At 34.3% G+C, this 15400-nt stretch overlaps 1 protein-coding gene across 1 annotated transcript in view; it reads right to left on the bottom strand.

Annotated features, from left to right (window-relative positions):
• The window catches only part of LOC128219024 (phosphatidylinositol 3,4,5-trisphosphate 5-phosphatase 1-like), a 72311-nt gene extending 58158 nt beyond the window's left edge, over nucleotides 1-14153 (bottom strand). Inside the window, exons 1-2 of the mRNA XM_052926836.1 lie at nucleotides 14020-14153; nucleotides 2314-2487 (exon numbers count right to left, since the gene is read on the bottom strand). Of these exons, the coding sequence (XP_052782796.1) occupies nucleotides 2314-2487; nucleotides 14020-14078 (233 nt within the window). The 5' untranslated portion in view covers nucleotides 14079-14153. The remainder of the gene's footprint in view (nucleotides 1-2313; nucleotides 2488-14019) is intronic.
• Nucleotides 14154-15400: the final 1247 nt, after the last annotated feature.

Here is a 15400-nt window from a genome sequence, read left to right on the forward strand (position 1 = left end):
TGGGGGCGGTTAAGTTATGGGATGGGGGAGGTTAGGTGATGGGGAGGGGGGAAAAGTCGATCAGCTGCATAAAAAATTCATTTTTTACCTCTTCAACAACAATCTTATCCTCTGTTTTGATACATTCACAGATCAGGTATATTTCATACTCAGGAGAAGAGAGTAATAGTCACCCTTGGGGTGTGATGTCATAGGGGGGGGGGGGGGGGGGGGTGCAGGGACTCTACCGGTTTTCGTCTTTATCTTAGCTTCGTCTTTGGTACGATCACAGATAAGATTGTTTACAGTCACAGTCATGCGGAAGATTTACAAGCAAAGTCATTGTGTTTCAGCCTGTCACGAAATCCGAACTGACAAAGCAAAAAAGTGTATGATATTATTTGAATATTAAGTGAAATTCATGTCAAAGTTAATAATTTTCCTCAAAAGGGTAACCATGGTTCCAATTACTGAAATATGATATTTTCTTACACTATTAAGAAAAATATCTTTCATTAATTCCACACTGCTGATATCTGAGTAACAATCACAGATTAAACATTAATAACATCCGGAAGTTCTCGACCTTACCAATTAAAGATTATATCAATGGCCAATTAAAAGTAACTGTATGTGGTACAGTAAACTTAAAATTGGGAAAACCTGCGACATACACTTTTCAGCCTCCCTTATCTAAGGTGCTAAGGGTATCAGTTTAGGAGCGGGAGGTCGAAGGTAAGAGCCCACAATTAAATGATCAATCTAATGATACTATGTAACAGTAAACTTTGTGTAAAATTGGGAAAACCCGCAACATACACTATTCCACCTCCCTGGCCTTTGATGCTTAGGGTATCAGCCTAGGAGCAGGAGGTCGAAGGTCTGGGCCCAAATGGTAATTTACATGTAACTGTGTAACATTAAACTTAAAATTGGGAAAACCTGGAACATACACTATTCAGCCTCCCACTGGCCTTAGGTACTTTTCTAAGGGTTACATACTCCTAGGAGCAGGAGGTTAAAGCTTGGATCCCACAATTAAATGGTCAATTAAAAGTAACCATGTAACAGTAAACTTAGTTCAAAATTGGGAAAACCTGCGACATACACTATTCAGCCTCCCTGGCCTTAGTTGCTTAGGGTATCAGCCTAGGAGCGGGCGGTTGAAGGTTGGAGCCCATAATAAAATGGTCAATTAAATATTTTATGTGAATTTTTTAAATATATTTGAGGATATTTATTATATGCTTTCTGGTGGTTAATAGTGATTAATCTGATATTTTTTACTGTTTTGAATTTTAAGCCGGCTTTTGGTTCCAAATCAAATGTCAGTGGGCAATTAGAGCTTTCATTTCTGATATGACATTATGTGCGCATACCACGATTTTTTTTTTTAAATTATAATTTAATTCCAATTTTAGGCATATGATAAAAAAGACAAGGCAGTCCAAAGGACATCAATATCCTCTGCCATTGTTTTAAAGTATATTTTGTTTTTCTCGCAACCTGAGTGGTATGTTGAATCTGACCAAAATTGTACACAACCACTGGTCAAGAGTGGGAATATAGGAAATACAAGTTGTTTGATCAGTAACCTAAATATTAATGCATCATTAATGCATAATTAAGTTGTAGCGCAGAAACGAGCAATTGCACTCTGACCTTTAAATGTCTCGTATGACCTTGACCTTTGAGGTATGGACCCGGGTCAAGGTCACTGCACATCATCTCAATGAGGACAACATTTGTACCAAGTAATATGGTAATCCATCAATGCATAAGCAAGTTATAGCCTGGACACGAAATGTTACGGACATTTTATCATTAATCAAAAATAGTCATTTATTTAGGTTAATATTTTGTTATCCATACCTAAATCATTTTATCAAAGCTGCACTCTCACAGATTTACAGTTTTGACAACTTTTTTATTTTACGTCTTTGAATGAGCCAAATTTTGCGTGAATATCTACAAACCAGTGATTTAAGACTGCTAACAAGAGATGATGATTCAGATCGCAGATTTCATATTCACTTCTAAAATTAATGTTTTATGGCTAAAAGCATTACTAAAGGTTCAAGAAAAATGCATAAAACATCAATTTTGGAACTTAAATATAAAAATCTGCGATCTGATATTTTTGTCAGCAGTCTTATATCACTGATTTCCGAGCATTTTGGCATATATTGGCTCATTCCAAGACAAAAAAATAAAATAAGTTGTCATAATGTTCAATCTGTGAGAGTGCAGCTTTAAAATGTACTTAAATTAAAAAACATCAACCTATAGTGTTTGTCTTTGAGAAAGAGATACTGCACTAAAAAAAATCCTTACAGTAAGCAGAGGACATAGGCCCCAGCCAGAGACTCTGAATCCCGCACGAGGAAACTCCCATTATCCTTGGTGTTGGTAAGGTACAGCTCCGCTTGAAAACGTGTGATGCCCTTATGGAAGAACGCCCCCGACATTCTTGTGTGAACCTCACGAAGGGGTGGCCTTTTGGTGTACCTAAAAATAGAATAATAAGTTATGTCACTGAAAGTAGGAATAAAAAGCCCTTAATAAGGTCTAAATCAAGAATACTCTGATCATGTGTGAGACCCCCTATCATGTAGGGGTGGCCTTTTGGTGTACCTAAAAATAGAATATTATGTTAGGTCACTAAAAGTAGGAAAAGCCCCTTGATGAGGTCTAAACTAAGAAATCTTTGTAATGTGTGAGAACCCTCCCCCCACGTGATGGGGGTGGCCTTTTGGTGTACCTAAAAATAAAATAATAAAGTTATGTCACTGAAAGTTAAGAAAAAGACCTTTAATAAGGTCTCAACTAAGAATTCTTTCAAAATGAGTGAGAACCATTATTATTATTATTATTATTATTATTATTATTATTATATAATAATGAAATTGCAGATAGTCAGTTTTTATTATTATTATTATTATATAATAATGAAATTGCAGATAGTCAGCTATTTTAAGTACAAGGCTTAAATTATTAAGGATTTAAGAAATTTCAGAGGACTGTTTAAAGGTTTGCGTACTGTCACTTATCCAATACACACTCCTTGCGTCAGATTTTGCATGTTAATCATTAAGATTTTATTTCATGTCATCCAATTATTACATATAAAGATTTCTTTAATGGACACTGAAATGATCCTCAACCTATTTCAGATATTTCAAGAAAACAATTTCCTCTACCACTTTTATCCAGTCATAAAATACATTTATTATCGTAACAAATCAACACCTATTTACACTTACACTCCCATTACCAGTTTCATCTCTTACTTTTAATTTTCCCACCTTATTAATGTCAAAAACAGGCGCCATAACTTCTCAAAGTATGATTAGTTAATTAGCATTTCAGGTGGGCAAAACAAATTTTCTGTTTCGACTGTATGTATAGGTATATATCGAAAAGCTTTCTGTAAAAAAAGTTGATAAAAATGCATGATAATCTAATATAATTGAATTATGGTCAATTGGTACCCCATATTCGGCGACAATCAATTATGAACATAAATAATCAATTATCATCAAAATTTATTATTAAACAATAAAATACCTGTGATTGATATTATTTGCCTAGTAATTTTATCATATACTCAAATTTGTGCTATAAATGTAAGAAGAAAAAGATTTGATTTTCTCCATGGTATAATGTTACACCTATTTTGAATAATATAAGACATCAAATTTAAAGCAATGAATATAAGAGTTATTTTGACCAATGTTAATTATGAAAAAACACATTCAATTATTTTTCGATTCGATGATCGATTATTGTTTTCCATTTCAATTTGATTATCGATTATGAAAATGGCCCAATTATCCAGCAATAAATTATTTTAATTTCTTTGTCTCGATTAATCCAGTGAGCATGATTACCATTGTCAAGTAAAAAAATATAGCACAAGCACTCAACAAAGCCGTTGCTGCACTGGTAACATGTTTTCCTGTCTTGCTCAAAATTTGAATTTTATTTAGCAGGCCTTGTTGAAAATTTTGATGTGAAGAAGTGTAATTATTTGGGATTGTTTTGAAAACAGTAGTTAAAATAGCAAGACTTGAAGAGGTATGGATATTTTTGCACAACAGTAGCATGTGTACTAAGTTTCCGGCAACTGTCTGAATAAATTTTGAGTAATGACCACAAGTTTTAAACTCTTTGCATGATGTATGTTGCTGCATAATGTATGTTGCAACAGCTGCTGACGATGACATCACACTTTGAAGTTACCTGTATATACTTTCTTTTTTTCTTCTGAAATGTGCAGCGAGGGTATGATTTTTTTGTATATTTTTCCCTTGCCGATTCTATCTCATGCACTTTCTATGTTTTTGTAAAACAATATCTTTTCATTTATCTACAACAAAACAGACAGATCTGGTTTATTTAGTGCGTCAGTCTCAGATAAGTGCTTTTTCCATCTTCATGTTATTTCTTTGCTGCAGATTCAATCATCGCCTTGTTATTGAGAAATCATCAGAACTCTCCAGTTTTGGAGGAGGCATACTGGATCAAAGAGCTAAGCATGACATTATTTTGACAGGCTAAGCATGTCTTGAAAAACACTCTCACAAAGTCAATTCTCCAAACAATCTAAAATTCATATCTTAGAATACTAACTTTGTAAACTCTGTGTGCTTAATTTGAGAGTTTTTTTACAAATATATATACTTATATGTCTACTGCAGAACCCAATCTGATCATAATATAGTATTCACTTGTAGAACACTGGGTACTCAGAGTACTGAGTACTGGGTACTCAGAGTGCTGAGCACTAGGTACTGGGATTGCTGAGTACTGGGTACTAAGAGTGCTGTGTACTGGGTACTCGGAGTGCTGAGTACTGGGTACTCAGAGTGCTGAGCACTAGGTACTGGGAGTGCTGAGTACTCAGGGTACTGAGAGTGCTGTGTACTGGGCACTCGGGAGTGCTGAGTACTCAGGGTACTCAGAGTGCTGATTACTTGGTACTCAGAGTGCTGAATACTGTGTATTTGGAGTGATGAGTACTGTGTTCTCAAGAGTACTGGGTACTCGTAGTGCTGAGTACTAATGTTAACCCTTGCAAATAAACTAAGCAAGACATACTAGTCAATCTGCTTATAAAAGCACAATCGTAATGCCTTTTTGCAACAAAGAGACAAATTGAAAAGCTTCAATTTAATTGGCCGGTTGATGTGGAAATGCATGGATTCTTTATGGCTGTCCCCAGCAGTTAGTTCCACTATCATAATTATGTATTGCTGCCAGTGGCATACAGCTTTATTTAGTTTACGGACTGTGCAGGCTATAAGTGTTGCAATTTATTTGGAAATGAATTGGTGGTTTTAGGGGCAAAGGAAAAGCCACCATTATTTAATGCTCTAAAACCTTCAAATGCTAAGTTCATAATAGCAAACAGTTGCATAATTGCTTAACACTAAATATTAAAGATCAAACTTGATTTACACTAGGTCAATCCATGTATCACACTTCTGCTCTGCTATCTGTACAGGGCCTATATTCATGTCCTGTCAAAGTCTTGAGTCTGAGTCTGAGACTCGGACTCAAAAATGCAAATTTTTAATGGAAGTGCAACGATGCCTTTACAGGTTCAAAGAGAGAATGATACAGTCGAAACTCACTATGTCTTAACACTGTTATCTGGATGTCCAGGGGCAGTGATTACAAACAGTCTCAAGTCTGGAGTTCAGACTCAAGACTCAATATGGCAAAACTTCATTTCATTGTAATTTTCTCTCTACCAGAGCATTGATGGTAAACTTTGCTGAAATATATTACTGCTTAAAAGTTTTACTATTATCAACATAAATTTTGTAAAAAAATGGAGTAAATATGACTTTTTTTCCTTTATAAAAATGCTTATCTAAATCTGAGTCTAGACTTGGACTTGAGACTGTTCGTAATCATAGCCCCTGGTCATGTTGAACTTTTTTTTCGAATGTATTGAGTTTAGTTATTTATGTTTTGTATATCGGTAAAATAGATTTTTCGTTATAATATCAAAGTATTTCCCAAGGTCCCAATCTCTTGGCATACAAGTTTTTACTGTATGTAACAAATCTCCATTTCCTGTTCTACAACTGTTCATGTATACATATTTTTTCAATGTTAGTTATATCATAATATATAATATAGATATTTGGAAACATTCATGAATCTCTTTTCTGAGCCTGAGTCTCAAATTCAGACTGAAGATGCTTGTGAATATGCAGCAACAGACAACAATTAAAAGGACGGGCCCATTTGAAATAAGCTTTTAATGGAGCATCCTTAGGTTTGCAAGATTTGAATATTATACATTCGGAGCATACGTACCTCTAATCATGTTTGAATGTTCCCCTGAGTTTCCATCGATTAAAACCAAAGCAAAAACCATAGTTTGATTTATTAAAGTGATAATGGAAATGTCTGGCACCTAACAGAATCATCTAGTAAAACAAGCCTGAAAACCAGGACTATTGTCTTTCAGGGGAAGATTAAATCGTGATAAGGGGAGATAATTCATTAATGAATTGACGGCGAAAAGATACAGCTATCCATCAATTGCCTTTGAAACTTCAATCAAGACGGGTTTTTTTTAAATCTCAGATTGCACGTAGAAATAAAAGTGGTCTTTAATCATTTATAATTCTGACGGTTTGAAAGTAAACAGCTAAAAGAAGATGAATGATACTATTACATTGTGAAACAGGGTATTCCATTACGTAAAAACCCAAAATATTCCATTTCATGAAATCAGGTATTTCATTAGCTTAATCCAGGCACTCCATTATGACCTGGGCTAGATTTTAGCACTCGCACAATCCCAAAATGCGAGTGAAAATTGAAAAATTTTAGTTGAGTTTTCAGGTAATTGTTAAATTTTGAGCGCAAAATCTTGGAAAAATAGCGAATTTCAATTATCAATATATAGAGTATACATTAACTTTAAGTATTGTATACTTTTGTTTTTACCTACGAAGATCCAAAACTGAGAAATTGTCTAATAAAAGTATGACAATATTTCAGAAGACTATTAATGTCTACCACAAACTGATTAAAAGTCCTTATTATAATAGTGGCCTTGAATGGAGAAAAACGTTCATACCTTTAAATTGTGCTTGAAAATACATGTGTTTTATGCATTATCATTCACCAAATGTTTTTCATCACCTTTTAACCATTTAAACCAGAGTTCACCTCTGCAAAGATAAATACTATAAATGCCAATGTTATGGTCTGCTCTTGAAGACTACTCACTTCTGAGAAGATTTCTCTGGACTTAAACTGTTCCAGACACAAGCTATGATGATGATATATAAACATAATTTTCCTTGGATATTAATCATAATTTGATTATTAATATTTATTTCTCCTCCATAGATCCAGGGTACTGTAAGACAAGTCATGAGCTTAAAACATACATTAACTTACTTCCTGGTTTTCTAATTCAGTTACCTCACCTAATTCTAAGCAAGATATCACATCTACATGTACATATAGATTAATAAGTAATCATTAGTTAGATGACACAAAGTAAATTTTTAATGAATAAGAATGGGCGGAGTGAGCGTAGCGAACGAGACATTCTTAACCATTAAGAAATTACTTCATGTCATCTAACTGACTTAAAGAATACAACCTCATTGGCTGATACATTGACAACGTAAAAGCTAATGCAGGGAGTGGTCATCGGATGAGTTGCAGTGGGTGGACCTTTAAACACCCGCAAAAAGGTGAAATATTCTTAATGATTAAGTCTAGTAGTACGGGTTTAATAGGGTTAGGGGAATTTCATGAACCTTTTTCGCAGGGGACTTAATGTTTGCCTATCTGCAATTTCATTGGCTCGGAATCTAAGTTATATTCTAAATATATTTAAAGACACAAAAAGAGATATCAACAGACAATAAGACACAAAGACAAACAGCCAAATTTGGACAAATAAACACTTAAACAGACAGCCTGGGGTAGAGAGACAGACATATGTATACAGAAACAGACATTGCAACCAGTCTGACACATTGACAGACATAGATATAGACACTCAGTCACAGACAGGCACACAGTCCTGCATACTGAGTGACACCACAGACAGATACACAGACAATACACACAGACAGACCAACAGACAGGCACACAGTCCTGCATACTGAGTGACACCACAGACAATATATACACACAGACAAACTGACATGCAGGGACACAGTCCTGCATACTGACAGACACCATAACAAATACACAGACAACTAGAATGGGCTTTTGAGAAAAGCGCATGTCTCCCCCGAAGGCTTAGTAAACAGACACTTACCATAAAAATGCAAAGGCCTTCAAGTGCTGCTGTTTCTCAGGGAAAAAACGGCAGGTCTTTTATGGACAAAAAACAAAATAAACAAAATGCACGAAAGTTGAAATGAGACGCCAGTTATTGATCGGAAACGGTTTTCATCTTCAAGCCCTTGTGGACTTGACCTTTGACCCAGTGACCCCAACTACTGCATGACCCTTACAAGCATGCAAAGTTTGGAGACTCCAGGTAAAGCAGAACTTAGGTTATTGATTGGAAACCGTTTTTCATCATCACTCTCTTTTTGGACCCAGTGACCCCAAAATCAATACGGATCATCTGCCCAAGAAGACCTACCAGCATGCAAAAGTTCAAGACTCAAAGGCAATAGGAACTCCACTTATTGATCGGAAACCTTTTCTTATGTTCAGGTGTCTGTGACCTTCACCTCTGACATAGTGACCTCAAAAACAATGCGGGTCTTGTACACCCGAGTAACATCTCTACAATTTTTGGTAAACATATGTGAAAGATATTACACACAAATGATTTTTACATGGAAGGTCACCACGACCTTGACTATTGACCTTGTTACCCCCAAAACAATTGGGATCATCTAGACATCATGACCAACCTCACTTCAAAGTTTGGTGAACCTAGATCAAAGCATTCTCCTGATATTGCACGGAAATATTTTTTTACATTAGAGGTCACAGCGACGTTGACCTTTGACCTTGTGACCCCCCAAAATATAGGAGTTTTCTAAACCTCATGATCAACCTCCCTACCAAGTTTGGTGAACCTAGGTCAAACCATTCTCAATATCTTGAGCGGAAATGTTTTTTACATTGGGGGTCGCCGCGACCTTGACCTTTGACCTAGTGACCCCAAAAACAATAGGGATCTTCTACACCTCATGACCAACCTCCCTACCAAGTTTGGTGAACCTAGGTCAAACCGTTCTCAAGATTTTGAGCAGAAATGTTTTTTATATTGGGGGTCGCCGCGACCTTGACCTTTGACCTAGTGACCCCAAAAACAATAGGGATCCTCTACACCTCACGACCAACCTCCCTACCAAGTTTGGTGATCCTAGGTCATGCGGTTTTCCAGTTATCGATCGGAAACGAAGTGTGACGTACGGACGGACTGACGGACTACCGGACTGACGGACAGGGCAAAAACAATATGTCTCCCCCAGAGAGGGGGAGACATAATACACACAGGCAGACAAACTGACAGGCACACAGTCCTGCATACTGAGTGACACCACAGACAGATACACAGACAAAACACACAGACAGACAAACAGACAGGCACACAGTCCTGCATACTGAGTGACACCACAGACAATATATACACACAGACAGACTTGGAGACAAAAAGACATGAAAGTCAAAGTTAAAACATCCAAAAGGCTTATCATGCTTAACAAATTATCACATCATTAATCATAACTCACCCTTAATTACCCAAGTGTTCTATTTCTCAGACAATTTATTATCTGGGGTATCTGACACCATACTAAATCTGATAACTTCTTGAACACCCCTCATTAAATATCTTTTGAAACAGACCATACAACATAGATAAACTATGTTCAAACAAATCCTATGAGCAACCTTGAAAATTGCCACAAAGATATCTCTTAATCATCACAAAACAAAGACAGGTATACCATTATCAAAGACTTGAAAAAATCTCATGTTGATAAGCAAAACAAGATAAAATCAACAACAAAAAATATCTTCCACTTATCACTGCCATGATGAAAAGGACATGAATGTTTTTTCAACCATTTTCATGATGCCATGTGCCCTATGGACCATAGGAGACCGAAATCGTTTATTTCTATTGGTCTTTGATGTGAAAAATAAATCATAAAAGTTGATTCTGGGTTATAGCCATTACTATACATGTAGGTCAAGGTTAAAAATCCCTACTGTACCAAAAGCACAGGGAGTGGATTCTTTCAAGCTTGTCGGCCAATTAAATGAAGTTATCTTTTCTGACCACTTTAGGGCCCAACTTTGGGCCTCAATTCCCTATGTAAAAACATAAACATTTTTGACAAATGTGAAAAAAAAAATCCCCGTTTTTATGTTTTGAAAAATATATCATATTTTTGATTAAAATAAATGAATCCCAAACCCTTTATATATGTTTGTATATCCTAAAATAAATAATTTATTTCAAATTCTTTTTGACCTATTTATTTTTTAAAGCATTTTTGCTTATAATTGGATGAAAATTTGAAATTCCCAATTTTAGTCAAAACACATTTCTCCTAATGAAAACGCCCAAGCCCCATTCTCATTGGTGAGGAACAAAACACTGAAATGTAAACCGGCAACAAAAAGTGTATACTGAGTAATGGTTCATATTAGTGCAATGTCATTTGAAACTTCTTGAAAGATTTTGAGGCTATGCTCATAGGTTTCAGCATAATATGGGGCGGAAAGAACTTGGCTGGCGTACTTATTAAACTTTTTGGAGGATAAGGGGGGGGGGGGGGGGGGGGGGCTAGGACATGCTCTTTCTCTCCCAAGAACCAAATAATATATGCTCCATATGTGGTTTTCGCGGTTTTGAAGGTACCTCCCTCAACAACAATTTGGCTAATTTCAGTCTTAAATGGAGAATTCAGCTGTTTAATAATGAAGTAAGAGCTAAATTAATGTTCCCTTTCCTACCGGGTATCGAAAAATTTGTAATATTTCTGCCACAATGAAAAGCATCACATTGACTTTATTCTTCAGAAAATACAAAACAGATAAGTTCAAAATGCTTGGTTATTACCGGTATAAGTTAGTTATATATATATTGTAAATTTTGGTTTTCTGAACAATTCGGTCAATAACCCACTAAATATCAAGAGTTGTAACTTGCTTAATGGTTTCTTGGTTGTCAAAGCTACTCTATGAATGATTAATATAAATATGTCCCCGTGATCCTGAGCGAGTGACATGAGCATAAACACTATTAAAAATAGGAAAATACCATCATAATACACACATTTCCAAACATCTGCAGTGCATTATCAGCACACAGAAACTGTTAGTAATTTCTTGTGACAGTAAATTCTACATCTAGGAATTTGAGACCTCCAGAAACAATAAAATACTGGAACATCTGTATGCATCCTGTGAAAAGAAATGCAAAATGATGGGCAAAAAATAAGAAATATTTTTTGCTTATTTTGTGCTGAATTAAACCATTTAGCCCTGAGCTGCATCATATAAATCCAAATACTTAAATTTGCCCTGTATTTAATAGGAAACTTAGATTGAACTTAAATTTAAGATTAGAAACTAAGTGTTTTGATTGGCCTCTATATTTAGCTGACCAACAGGCAGAATGGAATCACTGAGGCATGTCTAAGGATAAGGATAAGATCAATATTGAATACTGACAGACTTATTTGCTTAATAAAGCAAAAATAAACAACAATGTTCTTAGTCAAACAGTTCATGCAATTGTCTGTTTACTTAAAACCACAGTCAACAGTGCATGTGCATTTTTCAATATAACCCACTTAAAATGAATCCAAGTTATGAATAAATTAAACAAGTTTAATATAATTGCCAGTTTAACTTCATTTAAAAGGGAGTGAAAGAAGTTAAATCGGTGTGGAAATATGAGTTTAATAATATTTTCTTACAATTTGTATAAACCTCAAACAAAGTGCTTTCAGTAAAAGAACTGCTATAAGGAAGAACACACAAAAAAGAAAATGGTCGCAATAGAGTGATTTATAAGTGATGTATGAAAATCCCCCTTGTTGAGGAAAAAAAGCCCTACTTTTCAGACCAAAATCCCTGTGAAAGGCCTTCCAGAGATATGTCAGAAATATGAGATATTGAAGTTTATTTAATTTAAGAATCAAGTGTTACGAATCCCCTTAAATTTAATTGACTGAAATAAAATGTTAAACTTTAGGTTCTGTATTTGCGTATCGGTCCAGGAACGGCGTTTATTCATAGCTATGGTGTTGATGTGTTAAGATGATGTTGTATTAAGATGATGTTTGTGGTTTGTCTAAAACACATGTATATAATCCCTTATGCAAAAACGAAGAGCATTAGCACATATTCAACAGTGAAACAGTCATCTTAGAACAAGAGGCCCAAAAGGGCCTATGCTTTACTGGCCACAAAATCGAGATACAATCAAAACTGAAGACTGCATCGTGTTCACAAGCAATTGTTTACAGACGCACGCACGGACGCACATAGGAAGTACACATAACCATCGTATAAGCTCTTCTGGCCTTTGACAAGTAGAGCTAAAAAATAAATTGTCCAGCACCCCCATTTAAAAAAAAATTTGGATAAATATCCAGCAATTAATTTATATTGGCCTAATATAAAAATCCCCTTGTTTTCTTTAAAATCCCTAAGGGAGGTCTCCAAAAAATATGGCACAAATAAGCGTATATATTGTTATATTGACATTCAAGACTCTTGGAAGAGTTAAAAATTCCCTAGTTTTCTAGCCATTTCAATCCACCAGGGAGGTCTCCAAATATATGGCATATATCTGACTTGAAGATATGAAAGTCAATTATTTACCACTGCCAAAATCAGCATGAAAGAGCCAATTAATCTACAATTTCTAAATCTCAAACTCCTTGAATTTCCTGAGCATTAATAGTCGAAATATTTCATACTAAAGATTGGATTGTTCCGGTAATTGGTTAAATTTTGTCTTAAAGTTTCATTTTATGTTACACAAAGCAAAAAGCAATAATTAGCAAAAAAATTGTAATTGTTATAATCAAGTCAAAATAAAATTAACCTTTTATAAATATTAGAAAGATTCAATCAAGTTAAACATAGAAAGTACTACTTAAGTAAATATTTTATATAATTATTTTAGAATGAAGCCCACAAGTTATCTTTGCTCTCAGAATATGTCACTTTTTAAGAATTCTTTGTTTTCCATTTTTCCTATGTTGGATGTGTTGTCTGACAAATTATATACTGTCGATATTATCCATTATCGCTGTTAGATTGGCATTTTATTCATTTATAGACAATGATGTTGTCATTTAACTTTCAAGTGTAGGTGGCATTTGAACTGAAGGACTTTAAGCATGAACATTACCAAAGGGCAAGTACTCTAACACTAAGAAAGCAAGAGTAACTGTTATTGTGCACTGCACTTGCTCTCCATGAGATCTATCTACATATGAAGTTTCAAGTTAATAACTCTTAAATTCTACAAGATATGCACCGGACAAAACTTTAAGCATGAAAATTAACGAAGGGCAATAACTCTAAAAATATGGAAGCAAGAGTAACAGTTTTGTGCACTCAATGAGATCTATATACATATGAAATTTCAAGTTGATACCACTAATAGTTTACGAGATATGCCCTGGACTAGTGAAAACGGGACGCGGTAGCCACCGCTGCCACTGACAAAAGTAACCCCTATATGTCGCCTAGTCAGACGAGACAAAAATGATGGTGATTATAATAATAATAATTATGATAATAATAATAATAATAATAATAATAATAATAATAATAATAATAATAATAATGTTAATAAAAATAATAGCAATAACAATAATAATAACAATAATAATATCAATGATGATGATGATGATAATGATGATAATAACGATTATGATAACAATAACAATAATAATAATAATAATAATAATAATAATAATAATAATAATAATAATAATAATAATAAATTATTATAATAATAATAGTAATAATGGCAATTTATCGTTATAATTCTATTACCCTTTGTTTGAATCCCACGGCCATCTCGGCAGATTGTCCACCATACCACAAAACAGCATTTTCAATTTTCAGTTAAATAACAATTCCAAGTTGCTCATATAAATTTATGCTAGCATTTATCACATAACCAATTAAACAAACATTTTGTTTATATCATTTTTCCACAAATACCACCAAACACCAGTTTTCAGCTTAAAATAATAAATACCAATTTTATTCCAAATCCTCACAGTCTTCTAGGCTTAAATGATTAAACAAACATTTCGTTAATGTCATTTGCAGGCATTCTTTGATAGCTATGATTGCTTTTCTGCAGCATCGGACTGCAGTTCTATACTGCACTTTTGTGCATCCAACAATGATGAATCACTGTATTTCATCAATTAACACAAAGTGCTTTGTATATTTACAAAATTTGAAAGGCCGCTCATGAAACACAATTAAACAATATTTCTTGGAATGTTTTTTCATAAAAGCTGTCAAATTCATGAAAATTCAAGTGCAAATTTCTAAAATCTAATTACTTTTGATGCATTGTGTAATGCTTCACAAAGCCTTGCATTTGTTTTCATAAATCAAATGAATTTATAAAAGCCATAAACTTGTTTTAAAACAAAGTTGTTTCAATTCAGCAGCCAACTAATGATGTGTAACCTGCTGCAAAATTAGTCAGCATTTTGTCGATGTACTGCATGTTTTTTTTAAAGCAATCATTCTTTGAAACCAAATGAAACCACATGAATTTCTAGAATGTTCTGTTTTTTGTCTCTTTTCAATATCACATCAACACCAATGTCTTGAATATCACATCAACACCAACATCTTAAATATCGCATAAACACCAACAGTTTAAATAACACATTAACACCATTATGTCTTAATTAGATATAACTTCTAAAATATCACGTAAACACCAATATGTCTTAAATATCACATGTATAAACCAACACCTTAAATAATACCGGTATATCACATGAAAATCAACATCTAAAATATCACATTAACACCAATATGTCTTAAATTGCACTTCAAACATCAACGTCTTAAATATTCCTGCAGCTCCAATAAGTTCTGAACATTTCCAGGAGTCCAAACATTGCACAATTCAAGTCATATCATTTTCCTCTTTAAAGGAAAATTTCCTTGTTGTTACAAGAAAGTCAGACAATTATGGATTATCCAGATTTCACCCATGCCCTGATTTTTTGTGTGATTTATCCAGAATATTTCTTTTTTATGAAATGGTCATAGCTTATTGACAATTACATTCAGACATTAGCTTATCTACAAACAAATTTTATTAAGGCCTCACTAAGTGTGCCAGAATTATGATCATGGAACTTGTCTACTGTATCTTACAGTGAAAACTATGTTTTAGACA

Source organism: Mya arenaria, chromosome 15 (genome assembly GCF_026914265.1).
Source record: "Mya arenaria isolate MELC-2E11 chromosome 15, ASM2691426v1".
In the NCBI taxonomy this organism is placed as follows: Eukaryota; Metazoa; Mollusca; class Bivalvia; order Myida; family Myidae; genus Mya; species Mya arenaria.